Source organism: Nannobrachium achirus (genome assembly GCF_963921795.1).
Source record: "Nannobrachium achirus genome assembly, chromosome: 12".
Lineage (NCBI taxonomy): Eukaryota > Metazoa > Chordata > Actinopteri > Myctophiformes > Myctophidae > Nannobrachium > Nannobrachium achirus.
The window spans coordinates 17,014,838-17,035,010 of NC_137832.1; the positions used below are offsets into that span (position 1 = coordinate 17,014,838).

The 20,173-nt window shown below is 43.2% G+C and overlaps 1 protein-coding gene across 1 annotated transcript in view; it reads left to right on the plus strand.

Moving 5' to 3' along the window:
* LOC308295431 (transient receptor potential cation channel subfamily M member 5-like) overlaps positions 1–11,759 on the plus strand; it is a gene marked incomplete at both ends in the record, with an annotated part of 79,121 nt that extends 67,362 nt beyond the window's left edge. The window contains 11 exons of the mRNA XM_080738485.1: positions 67–209; positions 1,106–1,218; positions 1,925–2,114; positions 2,387–2,502; positions 4,162–4,294; positions 5,471–5,645; positions 5,913–6,090; positions 8,145–8,335; positions 9,096–9,237; positions 11,416–11,491; positions 11,673–11,759. Coding sequence (XP_080594611.1) covers positions 67–209; positions 1,106–1,218; positions 1,925–2,114; positions 2,387–2,502; positions 4,162–4,294; positions 5,471–5,645; positions 5,913–6,090; positions 8,145–8,335; positions 9,096–9,237; positions 11,416–11,491; positions 11,673–11,759 — 1,544 coding nt within the window. The remainder of the gene's footprint in view (positions 1–66; positions 210–1,105; positions 1,219–1,924; positions 2,115–2,386; positions 2,503–4,161; positions 4,295–5,470; positions 5,646–5,912; positions 6,091–8,144; positions 8,336–9,095; positions 9,238–11,415; positions 11,492–11,672) is intronic.
* Between the last annotated feature and the right edge of the window lie 8,414 nt (positions 11,760–20,173).

Here is a 20,173-nt window from a genome sequence, read left to right on the forward strand (position 1 = left end):
TCCAATAAATTAATTGTATTTCTTTATAATGATTTGTGAGACTGTGTGCTGTCTTCCTAACCTCAGGTGTGTTGAGCTCATGTTACCAGAGCGATGAGAGTGACTCCTTTGCGCTGCTCAACAGAAAGTCTCCTGTATGGGACAAAAACTGCTTCGAGATGGGCATAGCTCTTGAATCACACAGCTTCTTCAAACATGATGGATTAGAGGTTAGTCCATCTTTGATTGGCTGGTTTAGCTGGTATCCTCAACTATCTTGGTCAAGGTTTCAATTATAAATGAAATTTAAATATTTCAAAGTATGAAACGTGAAAATAGTGGAGGTGGATATTTCTGTCAGCCTGGAATCCAGACTGACGCTACTTTCAGCGTTTCTTTTTTTTCTTCTTTTTTTCCTACACCAAAAAATGCACGCATACACGCGTACTGTCCGTGAAGACGCTCGCGTATGCGTAAACGCTCCAGGCTACACCAAGGAGGGAGTATATAATTAGGAAGACCAGATAGTCTGTGTACAAAACGCATACGCGTGCTTAAAAAATAGAACCGATCATATTTTTAGGGAATGCGTAAACGTGGTTCGCGCTATCCGTACGCCTGGTGTAGCCTGCTGAACTGACATACATTGGATCTATCCAAAACGTGCATACGCGTGCACGACCCGCACACGCACGCATACGCACTGACGCGCGCAAAACGGCTTGGTGTAGTCCGGCCGTGAAGGTCCCCAAAGCAAACACTGAACAGGGGAAGAGAGCCTTTTATTTTAACGCCCCAACCACTTGGAATGAGCTACAGCTTAAATTCAAGATATTTTCTCCTATAACATATGGTCAATTTAAATCTATGGTTGCAGATCTACTGTACCCACAAGTGTCTGCAACTGCTTTTAGATGTTTAAACATGTATGTTTTGTTTTATCATTGATATGAAAACTAAATTGTACTGTACGTATCTTGATGTATCTCAAATGAGGGCAACCTCAATGTCTTTCGAGAATAAATACATATTTGAATGAATGAATGTTTAGAGGGCCTGAAATGGTATTGGAAACTGAACTCATGACCCTACAGAAACAACTAAAACAGACCGTTCTGCTTCTCAGTCCACACTGTCTCAGACTTGGTGGGGTGACATGAAGAAGGACACAGCAGTGTGGAAAGTCCTTCTCACCCTTTTCTGCCTTCCACTCTGCTTCACCAAACTCATCACCTACAGGTTAGCACCCTGCCTTACATGTTTAACACAATAATACAGTTCACATATGCATATTATACTTTTTACTAAAACTATATATTCATTTACTTTGTTGAATGGGTTTATGATTATGCTTCACCTTGCAGAGAACCAGATGATAATAGTCAAAAGCAACTGACAAATTATTAAATTGCTTGTTCAAAACTTGGCAGCCAGAGTTTTAACTACAACTAAGATCAGAGAAAACATTACTCCAGTCTTAGCTTCACTACACTGGCTCTCAGTTGTTTTTAGGCTTGATTTTAAAATGATGTTACTTGTTTATAAAGCTCTCAATGGTCTGGCACTTTCGTATCTCTATGACTGCCTGCCAAGATATGTTCCAAACAAATCTACGGTCTATGACAGGCAGTGTCTGTGGATAGCTTTAAAGCACAGTCAAAGACCTATTTCTTCACTCTTGCTTTCAGTTGAGTTTAAATGTCTGTGCTATTACTCAGGTCCGCACTGCCTTGAAAATGTTTTGTTTTTTGTTTTTAAATGTTGTTCTTATGATTTTACTGTTCTGCTTTGTTGATAGTCATTTGTACTTTTCTGTTGAGTGCGTCTGCTTCACTTTTGTTCTGTAAAGCACTTTGAGCTGCATTTCATGTCATGAAAGGTGCTATACAAATAAAGTTTATTATTATTATAGTGAGAAGCCCAAGCCTTCCTTTGACGTATCAAGATGGAGTCAGTTCTGGAGTGCTCCCGTCACTTCCTTTGTGGGAAATGTGGTGATGTACTTTCCCTTCCTCTTCCTGTTTGCCTACGTGCTGCTGGTGGACTTTAAGAGACCGCCCCCTAGTGGGCCGTCCATCAGTGAATATGTGCTGTACTTCTGGGTGTTCACCTTCTTATGTGAGGAGATCTATGAGGTGAGTGGAAGGAGATTTACAGTAATATCTGCACTTTCCAACACATTTGGGGTCATTTTAATATTGTCTTATCACTGTACCTAAATTGCAGACACATAAGGGGCACTACAGCAGTGTTTAACACTTCAAATGTCAATAACTCAGTGACTGTCCACATAGAATGGTATAGTTCTTACAAATGTGCACTGAAAGCTATATATGCATAAATGATATGCTGCCTGCAGTGCATGTGCTGTATTATCAGTTTGATTGATGTGTCTATGAACTTTCAGGCATTCTTCATGCGTGACATTACTTCACTCCAGAGGATGAAGCTGTACATGCAGGATCAGTGGAACATGTATGACCTCACTGCCATCAGTCTGTTCATTATTGGTCTCATCAGCAGGTTGGTACAAATTATTCATTAATAGGTACTATAGCCCTTCAAGCAAGGACAGAAAACAACAACAACAACAACTGTAAACATTATGTGGGTGATGCATCAGGACCCATTTTTGTATTTTGTATTTTTTTATTAGCACATTAAAAAACAAGAAAAAATACATTTGTATGACATATTGTGCAGGAGAAGTTAAGAAGCCTAGAGGCTTATGAAGAACTTCCCCTATAAAATCAGACATAAGTATACATTACATACGTATATGCATCACATTCACCCACACATTCATACACCGGTGGCGGAGGAAACCATGCAAGGCACCAACCTGCTCATCGGGAGCAACTGAGGGAGCCCGGATTCGAACTAGGAACCCTTCGGGAACCCTCCGTGATCTAATGCCGGTTTCTCTACCGCTGAGCTAATGTCGCCACACACACACACACACACACACACACACACACACACACACACACACACACACACACACACACACACACACACACACACACACACACACACACACACACACACACGCTTAAATATAATAAAGTACATAAATTACATTCATATATACTCTACCTGCAAACCTGTACAGTACACACAAATACAAATGTATATCAGAACTGAATGCAAAGAAACTATTAAAACCATTTGGTAGATTGTGATTATCATAAATACATTTATACACAAATACATATCTGTAAAGAATTAACCTCGGACACAGACAGAATGTTTAGTTTCTTGAAGAGAGGGGCAGATGGTTCAAATCGATGAATGATATATCATATTAGCCCATATCATATTACATAGTAAGAAATATAAGGAAAAATTAGACTATAATAAAGAATTAAAAAAACAACTTCTATTCATCAATGAACATACCTTCCTTATTATACCTACTGACGTCATAGTTTTTTTACAAACATGATCAATGTGTTTCTATATATATATATATATATATACACACATACATACATATATATTTCGTCCCGCGAGGGAAATTAAACATTTTCAGCCCAACCCAGCTGATTCGCTGCCCACAAGGAGCACATGAGCAATTAGTGGTTAAGAGTCTTGCTCAGGAACACACATCGACATTGTTACCCTGGCCTCGAATCGAACCAGTGACAACCAGGGGCTCTTATCAGAAGGGGCTACTCTGCTCTGGTTCCCCAGGCGGGCTCCCTAACCATTCAGCTATGCCGCTTCCTATAAAGAAATGGAGGGCTCGTCTGGGTTTATCATCAACTATAATCCCTAAAAACTTTGTCAAAGTTACTTGATTGATTTCGGTGTCATTGATGAATAGTTGTGCCTCCTCTTTCAGTTTCAAATAAGTCTTACCTTCCATTAATGACCCATAATTGTCATTAATGGAGCTCAACTGTTATAATCTTACAGTAGTTCACCCCCAAAATGCCGTCTTTTCTATTGATTACTTGTGCCATGTTGTTGACAAAAATATCATTAAACTCAAGTCTCCATGGCATAATTAATCAATAGAAAAAAAGGCATTTTGGGGTGAACTACTCCTCTAACACCATGCTTGAAGTAAATAGAGAGCTTTAACAAATGCCAGGACAGTGATGATAATTTTCAAATCATAATAGGGTTATAGGAGGACTTATCTATGTTAAAATGTATTTTTATTTTTGTGTGCTTCAGGATGTTTGAGTGTTCCTATGAGTTTGGACGATGTGTCCTGTGTATCGACTACATGATCTTCACACTCCGCCTCATTCACATCTTCGCTGTTCACAAACAGATGGGACCAAAACTCATCATGGTTAGCAAGATGGTAAGATATGAGACACATATTAATGTTCTTTTATCACGCTGTGATGGTTGCATTGGTCACTCTCAAGCAAAGCTCTTAGGCTGGATTTACACTGGCAGTCAAATCCAGCCTGAATCAGATTTGTGTCACATCCAGATTGGAATCTGATTTGTTCCATGTGACCATTAAACCAATCGGACTCCAATCTGGATGTGGCACAGATCTGATTCAGTCTGGATTTGACTTACAGTGTAAATGGGGCCTTAGACAACTCCAACTGAACTGACTATGACCATAGTCTTAAAATCCTTACATTGGCTACCAGTCTCCCAGAGAATTGGTCTTAATTGGTTGTTACTTTTCTATAAATGTCTCTGTGGCTCTGAGCTACATCCTAGACATGCTGAAGCCATAATTATGAACCCACTAGAACCAGTGTTGTTTTTGACAGCAAATTTTGATTTAGTTTTAGTCAGTCTTTTGAATAAAATGTCATTTAGTTTTAGTCATAATTTAGTCACCCGAAAAGTTTTAGTTTTAGTCTGATTTTAGGCGACTAAATCTACAGTTGATTTGGCATCGTAATGACTGGTTTAACACTTGGTTGTGTGCTGAAAATAGCAGATCTACAAGCTCACAACGCGTCGCAGCACGCAACACCTGAGAGCAACCAAACATAAAATGACTCTTCTCCACTAGTCCCCCCATAAGTTTAAGTTTTAGTCTAGTTTTTATTTTGTTGACGAAATTGACAATATATTTAGTCTTAGTTTTAGTCATCAAAGCTTAGTTTTTATTTAGTTTTTATTTAGTTTTCGTCAGTGAAAAAAACACAGTCGACAAACATTTTTCGTCATAGTTTTAGTTGACAAAATCAACACTGACTAGAACCCTTAGATCATCTGGGGCTGTTGGAACAAAACATGGTGAAGCAGCCTTTCACCACTATCACTATGCACCACAAACCCGGATCAGACAATCCCCAACCATAGCTGCTTTTAAATCCAATTTAAAAACCTATGTTTTTAACATTGCTTGCCCCATGATTTATATGCTCTATTCTTATCTTAAATGTATGTATCATGTTTTTGTTTTTTTCATGTATTGTTGCATTCTGAATGTATTTGTTTTCTGTTCTGTAACTATACGAAAGGTGCTTTATAAATAAAGTTTCCTTGCCTAAATGTCTTGTTTCAGATGAAAGATGTCACCTTCTTCCTCTTCTTCCTGGGGGTGTGGATAGTGGCTTATGGAGTAGCCATTCAGGCACTGCTGTATTACTACGATCCCAACCCATATCGTATCTTACGTCGAGTGTTCTACAGACCTTACCTGCACATCTTTGGAGATTTGAATCTTGAGGAAATAGATGGTGTGTGTGAGTGTGTTTGTGTGTGTGTGTGTGTGTGTGTGTGTGTGTGTGTGTGTGTGTGTGTGTGTGTGTGTGTGTGTGTGTGTGTGTGTATGTGTGTGTGTGTGTGTGTGTGTGTGTGTGTGTGTGTGTGTGTGTGTGTGTGTGTGTGTGTGCGCGTGTGTGCGTATCACTTACAATACCTTACAATTATTAAATAATCATAATTAATAATTATTATTAATAATAATAGGGGTAATAATAATAATGCTGTTATTTTAATCAAAGTGCGATTACACTGGGACATGGCCGACAACTGCACTTCCGACGTGACAGAGATAGAGGGCGGTGCTGAGCCATGCAGGAACGAGTACTGGCTGAGTAACTGTCTCGTGATCATTCTGCTGTTTGTTTTCCTCCTGGTCACCATCATACTGCTCATCAACCTGCTCATCGCCATGCTCACGTAGGTACCCTGTTGTATCTGTTTGCCACCCTCCGTCTGTCTGTCTGTCTGTCTGTCTGTCTGTCTGTCTGTCTGTGACTCCATTAATGTTACTCTGTCTCTTCTTAGTCGGAGGCCTTAGGGTTTTTCAAATAAAACATTTTTTTTCTGGGTGTTTAAAGGGCCACTTCACCTCTGGGACATCATATGATGCAAAACGCATCACTGATGATGCAAAATGCATCACTAGTACATGCTGAAATACCACAATATCTAAAAACACAGATTGAACACAAAAAATAACTCAGGATTGTGTTGATCGTGTCCCAAACAACAATAAAATAAGATAGGGTTGTCCCAGAGGTGAAGTGGGCCTTTAAAGCTATACTGTGTAAGATGCTCAACTAGTGGTCAGTAGCCCTAAAGCAAACCGCAGTCGCGTTCGCGTCTTTCGCCCGTTTTTCGTACCTTCACACCCCCGCGTCTGCCTCCACAACGCCGAGAGCTATCTTTAGAGGGGTCCCTGGTTCCTGTGCGTTCAGGCATTCCGGAGAAACGGACTACTTCACCCTGCCTGGTAGGCGAGATTAGCTTTTGAGTAAAGAGACACACGGGCGACTACAAATATGGCGACCCCACTTCAAGATGCGCTGTGATTGGCCGGTAGTGTACCATGTGTGCATGATTGGCGATATGATTGGGCAACGTATACACAACGTATACAGATGATGCAGATTACGTAATTTTCGCGCGAAATCCCGCCCCTGTCACTGCTAAGAAGAAAACATATAAAGAGAAGGCTTCAGAAGCTGAAAATAACGGAGTGGGTGTTCTAAAACTTTAGCGATTTAACAGTTAGGACAATTTTAAGATTTGTTTTATAAAAAAAGTTACATGGTACAACTTTAAGTAGGATGTGAGGGGTCTAACTCATTTGTTTTGCACAAAAAAACATTCCTTGGGCTACAAATGGCCCCAGAAAACGATGGTTTAGTTTTTTGGGCGTTTTCTGGGGTCATTTGTAGCCCAAGGAATGTTTTTTGTGCAAAACAAATGCTTTTGTGCAAAACAAATCAGCATCATGACAAAAAAAAGTTTTTCTGGGTATTTTCCTCCTGTATAGAAAGTCGATGGGAGCCCAACTTGATTTGGCCGCTGTGGCGACCCCGAAGGTCGCCGACTCGGGCTCCCTAGCTAAATCCTTAGAGCATGCCCTGGGCTACATCTGTACAAAATTTGGCGCTTTTAGACTGATTAGCACGAAATTACCATTCCATCTTCCTAAGGCCCCCGACTATCTTGCTTTCCTGAACTTTCCTGAACCCATTTCTTCTCTCCTCTCATCACCTTAGCTTTACATCAATTCTCATCAGTAGTCCACCTTCCAGAATGTGAACCCAGAAACGTAGAGTATGGAATCCCAGTATTTAGAAACTGCCGGGTGCATAATTATACTGAGCAAGTTTCATAGGACCTTCTGGGTATCTTCTGGATATTTCCGCGATAATCAGTCTTAAAAGCACAAGATTTGCCCCAGACTTCATGGTTTTTCCTGGGGGGGAATAATGCTTATCGGGCGGGGTTGATGGAACCCGAATTTGCATATTTACAAGATGGTGGCTTTGTCAAAACCTTTTTGCACAATTGAAGTATATTCTAGACTACACAAAAGTCTAAGGGTCGATTCAGAGTCTTATAAGGAGCCTAACTTATTTCGGTTCGGGAGGGCTCCCCAACCCGAAATTATTTAGGTTTGGGGGGAGTCCATTCATACTTTCTTAATGGCTATTGCCAAAGTCGCTTGCAAATATTGGAGGTCCATGGCATGAAAACGTTTGTGGTCCCTCTGTTAAAACACACGCACACACGCACACACGCACGCGCGCACACACACACACACACACACACACACACACACACACACACACACACACACACACACACACACACACACACACACACACACACACACACACACACACACACACACTTTACCATATGATGAATGCAAGATCCAATCAACCCTGAATATGATTTAATAGTTTGCTGTTTTGTCATTTCAACCCTCCTTGCAGAAACACGTTCGAAAAGGTGCAGGAGAAGAGTGACCACTACTGGAAGTTCCAGTATTACAACCTCATCTTAGATTACCAGTCCCGTCCTGTTTTGGCTCCTCCATTCATCATCATCAACCACCTTTATCTCTTCATCTCTTTTTTAAAGAAGAAATTAGACACAAAGCCTACAACTGGTTATCAGACAGCTGGTAAGTATTTGATTTGGGTCAAATAAAACTGAATAAAACATATACTATCTTTAGGAAAAGGTTATTGTGTGATTTCATCACTGGGTGAAGTCTTGAACAAAGGAGCTAATCATTTCTAACTGTCTATTTTATTGTGAGCAAGTTGTTTTAGTTTTGCTTGTGAGGTTGAACTTAACAAAATTCACTTCTTAGTCTCAATACATGCTATTACTTATAACGTGCTGTGATCCATCAGTAAGGTTCTCACTTGCTACAGTATAAAGGTATGGGGTGCATCGAAGCGTTTCAGCTTATAGATCTGTCCATTTTGAAGTGTGACGACGTTATGGTCGAGACTATAAATGTCACCACATTAGAGTTCCCGGTCCATTTTGAAGTGTGACGACGTTATGGTCGAGACTATAAATGTCACCACATTAGAGTTCCCGGTTACCTTTTAAGGTTGTTAAAATGGGTGTGGATTTGCTACACGAGGCGGAATGCCTGGGGAAGAGGGAGTCCCCGTGACCGTACGCACACATGAAGGCTGTACACACTGCTTGGTGAATGGCACGTCAGTTTTTGCTTACAGAAGATACACCGGATTTAGTTATTTTATTTACACAATATTTACATCCAGATAATGAATCAGGCCCAATGAGTTAATTAATTGTTACATTTTTGTAATTGCTGACATAGTAGACCTCAGCTCACAGCTGCTGAGATACTGTGTCCATTTTGTTCATGGTGCATGATAACAATTTAACCATTTTCCCCCAAGGGTGGCGGGAGAAGCAGAGGAGAGATGTGGAGGTGGGAAAGGCAAGAGAACTTAAAAACTGGGAGTGGTGTCAGAAGGAGAAGTTCCTCACAGCCCAGATTGAGACAATTGACTCTGAGAGGATTAAGAAGATGTCTGACATGTAAGATGATAATGACCAGAGTTGGACACTAAAGGGCCGTTTATAGTTACGTATGCTTGATTTTGTGTACGTTTTGGGTGAGAGAGTATGTACAGTAAATCCGTCGACATGCATACTTCCTCTACGTTATGTAGCAGTACATACTGACCCGCTCTCCGCTCCAATTCTGCTCCCGTTGGGGCCGCGCGCCACATTGCGCCTCGCAGAACAGAACAGAATAGCTAACAAAAGCGCTAGGAGGTGGTTCTGCACTCACGTGTAAACCGAAGCATTTGGCCAAAATATGTAGAACCACAGAATTATTTCTTGACCCGACGTGATGTTTGGTAATAAGTGGTAACAGTCTGGACTGGTTCTGCTTGTCGGCAACGTTACATTGCGGTAAATGTAACGTGTGTGTGTGTGTGTGTGTGTGTGTGTGTGTGTGTGTGTGTGTGTGTGTGTGAGAGGAGTCAAGGCGACTTCTTCACGTGGTTGCAACAACGTTCCTTTTTTCCCGTTTCTTGATAAAATATATTTCTTATTGGGACCCATAGTTTGAGAACAGCTCTTTTTTGCAGAGGAAAAGTAATTTTCCTCACTACTGCCCCAACGGTTGACAACAGTGGCCGCGGGTACTTCTAGCTACGGACAATCTTGTATGTTCATTTTGGAGCTGTACGGTAGCGACCGTGTACGGACTTAAATCATACGGACATTATGTACAGGGAGAAAGACCGGACATCAAACGGACAAAACAGAATAAATCTCTCTCACCCTACGTTTCTAATGTAGACCTGCTGACCTTATGCGTATTACTACGCATGGTACTTAACAAAGTACATTTAGGCCTACTCTACTGTACTGAGTTTTTGTATTTTTGGATGACTGTCACTACACAGTGTAGTGAGCAGTCATCCAAAGCAATGTAGACTAGCAGTGTACACTGTCTACACTGCTAGACAAATATTGTACTTTTGACTCCTCTACATTTCTAGGAAAGGAAGAATTACGCTTGCAGTTTATTACCACTTAAAGGAGTAGTTCGCCCCCCAAAATGACTTTTTCTTTATTGATTACTCACGCCATGGAGACTTGAATTCATGGATATATACAGTACCGGTATATATATATTTTTGCCGTATTCCTATGACAATAATTTGATTACAATAAATGTATCTCCATTGATTCCGGATGGGGACCCGAATGAATTTGGGTCCCCATCCGGAATCAATGGGGGTAAATTTACACAAATCAATTTTTTGTCTTAGGAATGCGACGAATACAAAAAAGTATTGTAGTCTCCATGGTGTGAATAATCAAGAGAAAAAAAAAACATTTTGGGTCTTAACTACTCCTTTAAGACTGTATTTTATTATTTTCAGATGCATAAAAAAGTACAACGCTCGCCACGACCGCATTGTCAACATAGTGTCCGATGCAGTTAGAAAATGTATGCCATCTAGTGCAGCAATGTATAAACATTCAAGAGTGTTACTGGATTGGTTTGACACCAGATGTTGTTTTTTTTACACCAGTCACAGGGAGGTTCTGATTCTGGAGGTGGGCTGTGTTTTTGATCTGTACATGGAACAGGCTTTCCAAGATAAGCATTCTAGTACCAACCATTACTTGGAATCATAACAGACCTAGGGATGGGACGATATGAAAATGTCATATCACAATTATTGTGACAAAAGAAATTGCGATTTACGATATTATCACGATAATCAAAATCCATTATCCTGGGGAACATTCGCGACACATTGTGAGCTTGTAGATCTGCTATTTTTTGGCAAAGACATTTGATAGAAAGTGAAACAAATATATATATCAAGTAGTATCAAGTACGTATATTATAAGTACCTTTTACCAATTGTAGAGGGTTTAAGTGGTACCGGATATGCAGCTCGGTAAATAAAATGTGAATTGATCCCAGTGCATGACGGAGGATGATATCACAATAAATTAAATCTCCACAATACGATTATCGTGAGTGGTTTTTATCACAATAAACGATAATATCGCGTATTGTCCCATCCCTAAACAGACCTTGGGTACAGAGTTAGATTCTCAATGCTCATATTTGGAAGCCTGGGCCATGTACATAAATTGACCATGATGGAGTGGCCTAACAATAGCTGGCATGACAAAGAGCAAGGCAACTTGCTAAATATTTCTCTTTTTCTGCTGGTGTAGGGTGGAGTCTGCGTTGCCGAACATATTGTACGAAATCGACTACATGGAATGCAAACAGGATGCTTTGGAGGCCAAGGTAACGTCCATATGTTTATTTAAATCTCTTCCATCTGTAGTACAGATAATCATTAATGTTTGTCCTGTGATGACTCCTCAACAGTTTAATACAGATGTCGGTCTCCATTCTGTCAAATAGTTTTTTGCATTTAAATGTTGACATTAATGCCCATATTCATGCTCTTTTTACTGTCCACTAGGTGGAGAATGCTCTCAGTCAGATCTTGGAAACGTTGGCCAAAGGACCCTGGGCCGAACCCCGTCATTCCAGGTTGAATCCCCTGTAATAACAAGAATTGAAATATTCAATATTAACTTTTGTTGCTTGTTTTTTTCTTAAGCATAACAAAGAATATAAAATGGCGCTACACTGCAGTTAGCCAAACAATAGACTATCATAACATCCCATATTGATTTAAAACATTAATCCACACTATTGCAACACACCATGACATCCAAGGCTATAAAAACGTTTGCTTATTGTGGGTAAATTCGTAGTGGTTGGTCACTGCATGGTCAGCAGCAGATGCAAGGAAAGCAGGATAACAGGCTTTAATCCAGTCGGAAAAACATGCCAAAACATCTCGCCGTCGTCGCCCATCTATTAAAAATTCAATTAATTTCTACGCTATACCAGAGCTAACCAGCAGTAACACTAGCATCCATTACATTAGTTACAGCCCAGACCCAACAAAATATTTATTATCAACAGAATCATACAAAGTCAAACAGAGCTGCGTTTACATGACAGCTTCATTCCAAACTGATCTAAATAAACCCGATTGAAGGTATTGGATAAAGTGTTTGTTTACGAATCTCCAGTCAGCACTCCACTCCTATGGGTGTCGCTAGCGGCAACCAAGAATAACAGAATCACTCACATATACTCCCGTAGGACAATTCCCATTGGCCGAAGGGTATGTCCGTCAAATGACGTACCCGCCTGGAGGCGGACCCCTATAAATTCCCCATCCGCCGGATGTTCCCCCTCTTTTTCGCTTCTGCTTCAACTGGATTGCTTGTTTCACTCACTCGCTCCAACAGTTTTTATCTACGTTCCTCAAAGAGAAAGAATTTCGTCTCGTCTGAACTGACTTTGGCAAGTAAGGTCGAGCCACCCGGTTTCGAGACTCATTCCATTCTTCTCTTCGTTCTACCTTTATTGTTCTCTGTTAGCTCGCTAGCCTCGTTAGCTTGTTTACGCTCGCAGCCTTGTTAGCGTTTCTTGTTAGCTTGTTAGCTTGTGTTAGCACTGATGGCTACGGCTAGCTCCACGCCCGCCGGCCGTGCATGCACCACTCCGAGTTGCCCCTTTCTCCTGGAGTCGGTGGACTTGCACCAACTTTGTGTACGCTGCAGGCACTGGGCCCACGCCGCCGACAGCCTGTTGCCCGAACCAAACTGCAGCGATTGCCTCAGCACTCCGGTGCTGATTAGGCAACGACACGCCGCGCAAGCGGCTGGTCTCTTCAACATCATGGCGGCGTTCCAGCCAGGCCCCTCTCCAGGGACCGTGGAACCACCTGCCTCTCCCCCCGGTACCTCTTCAGGACGACGGGGGATGCAGGCCTCTTCCTCCACCCCTCCCACCCGGCGCCGCCGTTCTCCCTCCCCCGCTCTCTCCTATACCAGCGGGGGCAGCGGGGACTCAGGCCCGGACTTCACCCAGAGCCTCTTCAGACGCTGGTCGGATGAAGAATTCGACGACGACGAGGAGGCTGGGGCGGAGGTCGTCGAGGGTGAGGAGGTCAACGCTCCTCAAGTGGAACAGATGGACACACAGTCGGTGGAACTGGAGATCATCATCTCTATCCCCGAGACTGATTCCCCTCTGCCCGTCTTCCCTTCGGTTGCCGCCACGGCTGGAGCTGCCGCCCCCGGTCCAACAGCCGCACCCCCATCGGCGGGGGCTCCAGAGCAGGCTATGCAGGAAGGCTCCGCTTCCTCCCCGGTTGCCTCTGGTCAGCTGCCGGCCTCCCAGGTGTCCACGGAGGGACAGGCTCCCCCTCCCTCTCCCTCAGGGGGAGCTTTTGGGTCTGATGCGGTCCTCTCTGCCTCTCAGACCTCCTCTCTGAGCTCCTTGGGTCCCGCTCCTGCCTCCTCAGGCGCCATTCCAAGACCCAACAACGCGAGCTCCTCCTCCCAGGGCCCTCCTCCTCTTCCGGAGGCCTGGAGTGTACTAGAGAGAGCCACCAGTTACCTGGACCTGCCTGTTGCCTTCGCTCCACAGGCAGAGAAGGCTAAGGTGCACCGCCTAGGGAAGGCTCGCCAAGCCCCCCCCCCCCCCGCAGGTGATGTGCATGCTTCCTCAGATCCCCGGTTTCCAAGAGGCGCTGCACGAAACCTGGGAGAAGCACTGGGACCCAGACAAACTCCCTTATTCTTCGGAGTTCGCGGGAGGTCCAGAGATCGGAGTCCCCTCCTGCCCCAAGATCAGCCCGACTCTGGCCGCTACTCTTCAGGCCAAGTTCTACAAAAAGAACCCCAAGGCTACTAAGGGGCCCTTCACCCTGAGACCCGCCCCCAAACTGGTCGACAGCTTTGAAGACCAGATGTCCAAGGGCGCACGTGACACCTACAGGTCCATCGGCCACGCTGCTAGGGACCTGAACGTCACTGGTCTCCTGGGAGCCTACATTCAGAAACAGATTCAGAATGCATCCGGCTCCCTGCCTCCTGCTGTTGCCACAGAACTCCTGGCCTCGGTGGACCACCTACTAGATGCCAACTTCCATGCCATCTCCTGGGCAGGTCGTGCTATGGACCTCATCATGCAACAGCAGGCTCTCCGCTGGCTCTACCCAGTCGCCGCGGCCAAAGACTTCGAGGAGAGAGAGGAGCTCCTCAAGCTCCCCAGCTCCCCCAAAGAGATCCTGGCGGACGGTTACCAGGTTTTCCAGAGACAGGCCGCAGCCCGCAAGGAAACCCTGGAGATTGTACAGGACATGATGCCCCCCCCTCGGGGCCCCCTGTTCCCGCCGCAGTCCACTAGAGGCTCCTATTCACAGGCAGCCTCCAAGCCAAGAGCCTCCCGCTCCCAGAACAAGAGCTCGGCCTCCTCTAGCTCCAGGTCTTCCTCCAAGACGGCCCGCCGCCATCCAAGCCAGGAGCCGCCCACTCAGAGGCCCAGGGAGGAAAACCCCCAGCGTCAGCCTTTCCGCTCCGCGAGGGGCCGCGGAAGGTCTCAGCGCAAGTGACACTCTGGGGAGGGGAAAGCAGGGGTCATTAAAAAGTTCTTTTTATTCAAAACCTGTAACTCGGCCTCCTGCTGGTTCTGTCATAATATTGTCTCCCTTTGAGCCTTTGGAGTCTATCTCCTTGAAGCTTCTTAGCTTTAAGACGGCTCTTCTCCTGGCTCTGACTACAGCCAAGAGGGTCAGTGACCTTCATGCTCTTTCTGTAGATGAGGGCTGTATGAGGTTTTCGGGTGATGACCGTAAGGTCTTACTCAAACCTCACCTCAAGTTCTTACCCAAGAACGGGAGGATTCAGGAAGTTCCAGTGGAACTTCTGGCCTTTCACCCTCCTCCTTTCGCTTCGGAGGAGGATAGAAGGCTAAACTGTCTTTGCCCGGTTAGGGCGCTGAGAGTTTACTGTGAGAGGACTAAGGACCGCAGACGGTCTAGTAGTCTGTTTGTCTCTCACGGAAAGTCCACTGGTAAGACTGAGATCGCTAAGTCGACTCTGTCGGGGTGGATTGTGGACGCCATTAATTTGGCGTACGACAGTGCGAAGGTGGCTAGACCCTTCGGTCTTAAAGCCCATTCGACTAGGGGAGTTTCCTCTTCCTGGGGTCTCGCTAAAGGGACTTCCTTCCAAGAGGTCTGTATGGCGGCTAATTGGAGGTCGCCTTCCACTTTTGCGGCTTACTATCACCTGGACTTAACGCCTCATTCCTTGGCGCATTCTGTCCTTGGGGTGGCCGCTTCCTCCCCTTCCTCCTGAGCTGAGTCCCTTGGTAGGGTTTCTCTCTCAGGGAGTTTTCTAAGTGTTTTTACACTTTTCTTCCTCCACCAAGACCAGAGGGTAGTGGCTCTGGTGGAGGGGGGCCCTTTTCCTGAGTTTTCCCTTCGGTTTTAACTTGGGGCAGACTGGGATTGAGGTGGGTTCTGGTGGGCCTAGTCTGTAAGGGTTCCTTAATTCCTGTTGGTTCGTTTCCACGTCCGGGAGTTTATGTTTCCCATAGGAGTGGAGTGCTGACTGGAGATTCGTAAACAAACACGTGTTCATACGAAACAGGTGTTTCGTATGAAACACCTGTTTGTTAAGAATCGGAAGGAAGCACTCCACTCCGGTGAGGACCCTGTTCGTGAGTTTGCGCAGAGCTCTCTCAAAGAGGGGGAACATCCGGCGGATGGGGAATTTATAGGGGTCCGCCTCCAGGCGGGTACGTCATTTGACGGACATACCCTTCGGCCAATGGGAATTGTCCTACGGGAGTATATGTGAGTGATTCTGTTATTCTTGGTTGCCGCTAGCGACACCCATAGGAGTGGAGTGCTTCCTTCCGATTCTTAACAAACAGGTGTTTCATACGAAACACCTGATTGGCGTGAGACAGGTGTTTCGAGATCACCTGTGGCGTGAGATCAATCCGATCTGGTGTTTACATGTGCCCACTTTTAAATTGTGTTGTGACGCACATGATTAAATAGATTGCATTTCCCTGTATCCATTAATAATAATAGTAATAATAATGGAGCCTAATGCAAATGCACAGCCCCACCAAAGTGAAAAAATTAGCTGCAATGCTCTTTTAATTAGATTATTGGGGATGTGCATTGTTCTGTTTACGTGTATTAGGCCTATATTATCATTTTTATAATCATCACGTCACAATCCATATTTGCGCCGACGGCCCATAGAACATAATAGGCTTCATGGACAAGTGCATTCACGATAATAACAAAAAGTCTGTATAGTGAAATACTTTTAAAATGGACTCTCTTATATCCACTTACCCCAGTCCCCTTTAAATATTATTTATCTGATGAAGGATATAGGATATTTTGCTGGTGGTTTCTTAGGCTATTTATGATTGCAAGAAGAAATTAGTTAGTGGCCAGGTCAATCTGACCTGGTCAAAGACGCACAAGACTCGACAGGAGGATAGATGAACGAAGACAGCGTAACGTCCAGTCACGCTAGAATCTCTTTCTCTTTCTCTCTCTCTCTGGCCAGGCTGGACCTGGAGGGACACATCGAGAGTCTGCAGGAGGAGATTGGCTTCCTGAAGAAGATCCACGAGGAGGAGATCCATGAGCTCCAGAACCAGATGCAAGACACTCAGGTCCAGGTCCAGATGGACATGTCCAAACCCGACCTGACCGCCGCTTCAGAAGTTCACTCCAAGAAGACTGTTCTCATCAAGACCATGATTGAGACCCGTGACGGAGAGGTGGTCGAGTCCACACAGCACCAGCAAGACATCATGTAAACAGGAGGAAACCCTACTACATAATTACAAATAAATACATGAATACAAAATAATCTGTAACATTTTATATTTTCCTACCACCACTGTGAGGCATGTATAACTACAGAGATATTTCTCTAACTTTATAACACAGCCTCTATGGCTACTTTATAGTGACCATTTTGCCTCCCTTTTATTAACTTTAATTTAATTGGGGGAAGCAAATAAGTGCATGTGAAGGCAATCAGTACACACCTCCTCAGCTACGTTTGTACACTCTTGAGGCTACAAATGGATCAAACAGCGAGGACTTTACTGTGCCACAGTGCCGCACAAAATACACAAGATCTGAGGGATGAGGGGACAGTGAGGCTTTTTATTTTTATTTTTTAGAAACACTTTTCAAGCTTGAATTAAGCACAGGGCCAAGGCATTCCATGCAGGGCTAAGTAGAATTAGTGTCACTTAATGTCTCTGCACAACATGTCTGACTTGTGGGCTGGCAAAATGATCCGTCAGCTGTGGACTATGGTGTCACATGTATGGCTTTAATTAGATTTAGAATATAAATATGCAGATTTGGCCCTGGTTCTATAAACCCTACTTGGTCCTGATCTTGGTCTAAGGTATAAAAAAAAGAAAAAGAAAGGCAGAGGAACATAATAAATGTCTTTGGTATCAAGATGGACATTTGAAGGACAGAAGACATTCATCTGTTACCATGCATAAAATGGTCCAAATTATTTTTCTTTTAAATAAACCACACTGCAGCTTGTTGAACTGCATGTCATACAAAAAGTGATTTCCATGCAAATACATGCACATTTAATGATATAGCATGTGTTGGATGTGTGTTTGTGTGTATGGGCAAGCAGATTACACTGATCAATGTGCCAGAGATATCAAATAAAAAATATGTCATCTGTGTCACTTCTGAACATTTATATATTCTATCAGTTTATCAATTTCATTAAGGATGTATGAATTCTGTTCTTGTCTACTCTTCCTCGGTACGTGAAGCAAACACTCTACCTCTGATACTTAATCACACAAACCCTAGCATCCCTAGTAACATCTGGCCAAAATAGCTAATCGGCAAGCTCAAAACGCATCGTGTTACGGCGTGTTTGTATTGGTTATTTTTGGTGAAGATGTTTGGTGTAGAGCAGTGGTTTTCAACCAGTGGTCCTTGAGGGGGTTCCAGGTGGTCCCAGGTGGTCCCCTAGCTAAATGATGGAGAGTTGGTAACCAAATGGAACAGGAGATCTTTACGGGTCCATTTGGTTTCATTTTACACTCTCAAGTTAAATTATTGTTAAACATCTGCCTTTAATACTTAATTTACAAGAAGTCTACACAATTACAGAATGTAGAAGAAATTATATTTTTGATTGACCTATCTATCTATGTATCTATCTATCTATCTATCTATCTATCTATCTATCTACCTACCTATCTTTCTATTATATATAGGTTTTGGGTCTGAGAGGCTAAATCTCGTCAAATGGTGGTCCGTGGCTCAAATGCCCAATAAATAATGGACCTTGGCTTTGTATGACAAAGGTTGAAAACCCGTAGAGGGATAAAAGGAGGAGGCTTAGCCCTTTCATGCAAGAATTATGATCCCCTGAGTCAAGATTTCTTTCTTTGAGTCTGCAGTTGCTCCACTATCGGCCTTCCTATCATGCTCTGCACTTGAGCTCTACAAAAAGTAAATAGACACAAACTAATGTAAATAAAGATGCACACATTATTATTTTTGAAACAAACAATGCAGGTTACATTCTCTAGTAACACAAATAGATTGATTTATATCCAAAAATGTGACTGCAGATGAAGCATTTTCAAGAGCAAAGAATGGCAGTAAGAATAGTAGTTGAATTACTAGAGCCATGCAGTGATGCATGATGTCAAATTTCCTGGACAAATCAATCAGAATAGCCTCCCTCCCAACAAATCAATACTTGGAAATGTTTACAAGTACGACTAGTATTTAGGGTGACCAGATCCAAATTGTTCATTTGAGGGACAGAAGTATTGTGTGGGACAATGTGGGACGGGCGGGCGATGGGGTTATAGCAACTTATTACTTAAGTTGCTATTAAATTCCTTGATGTCATAGGCTATAGTCGACCGTCCATAGGCCTAATATACCTACTGCCTATAATTTGTTTGTATTAACCTGCTATAGCCTGAGGATATTTCTAATGTTATTTTTACAGGTTTAAAACATATCGTGTAGGAAAAATACAACAATTACATTGTTTAATTTTTAAAACTAACATGTAGACCTAAATGTGTTCTAACTTGATTCTATAGTACACTACTTATTACACCACATATTTCGCCTTTGTTTAGATCAACGATGCTGCAGCGTGTCATTTGAAGTTTGTCTCTCAACAAAATAAATGTGTCCAGACTAGCTTGATTTATACCTTGACTCAAAACGTTATTATTGTAACGCGGGAACAACTGACAGCCTATTAGGCTATTACCTGTGTGCCTGTATTAACAACAGCGAACAGCCTATTGTGTGGGGGGTTTACTCAGTGTAATGCGTCCTCTGGTCCTCATTGGCTCTCAGGTAGAGCGGGCTGTATTGTTTATCCATTCACCCAGCATGGCCCCAGTTCAGTTGTGCTCGGATCCCAAATAGAAGACGTCTGAAGTGTATCTCCGCTTTTACCAGGGAATTACGGACTGTATACTGTTTGTTTAGACTTACTGTTTTCTTTTTTGTTTTTCTTTACATATCTACTGCATAGTACTGTGTTCTATTTGTCTGTCATTCAATGTTATATGAGATACTACAATGGTTTCCAGTGGAAATAAGCTTAGTCTTTTCATGGATCTCCTTTTAGTAGACCTTGTACCAGTGAACTGTACCGTCATGAAACTGTACCTTTTCCTATGCAAACTTCTAATAAAGTCTTCAATCAATCAATGGCCACCCTGTAGACAATATGCCTTCCGGTGTGTTCCAAGATTTCTAGCGGAAGTGCTGCGTTTAACGGACGTTACGTCATGCGGTGCGGGTCTGTTTACATTCCCTAGCGAAAAAACTAAAATAGATTGTAGCTCTTAACTCGCTCTTCATAGGTGTAACATTGCTTGAATCAATGTTTTTGTTTGTATATTGTTTATTGCGAGCGCAACCGACGGAGCAGGAGACGTAGACCAGATTTTTTCGTGCAGGGAATACGTTTGCAGGAACACCGCACTGTGAAAAAAATACAGCTTCCAGTGAAATTCTTACGGCGGAAGTTGAACGCCTTCTGCCTTCTA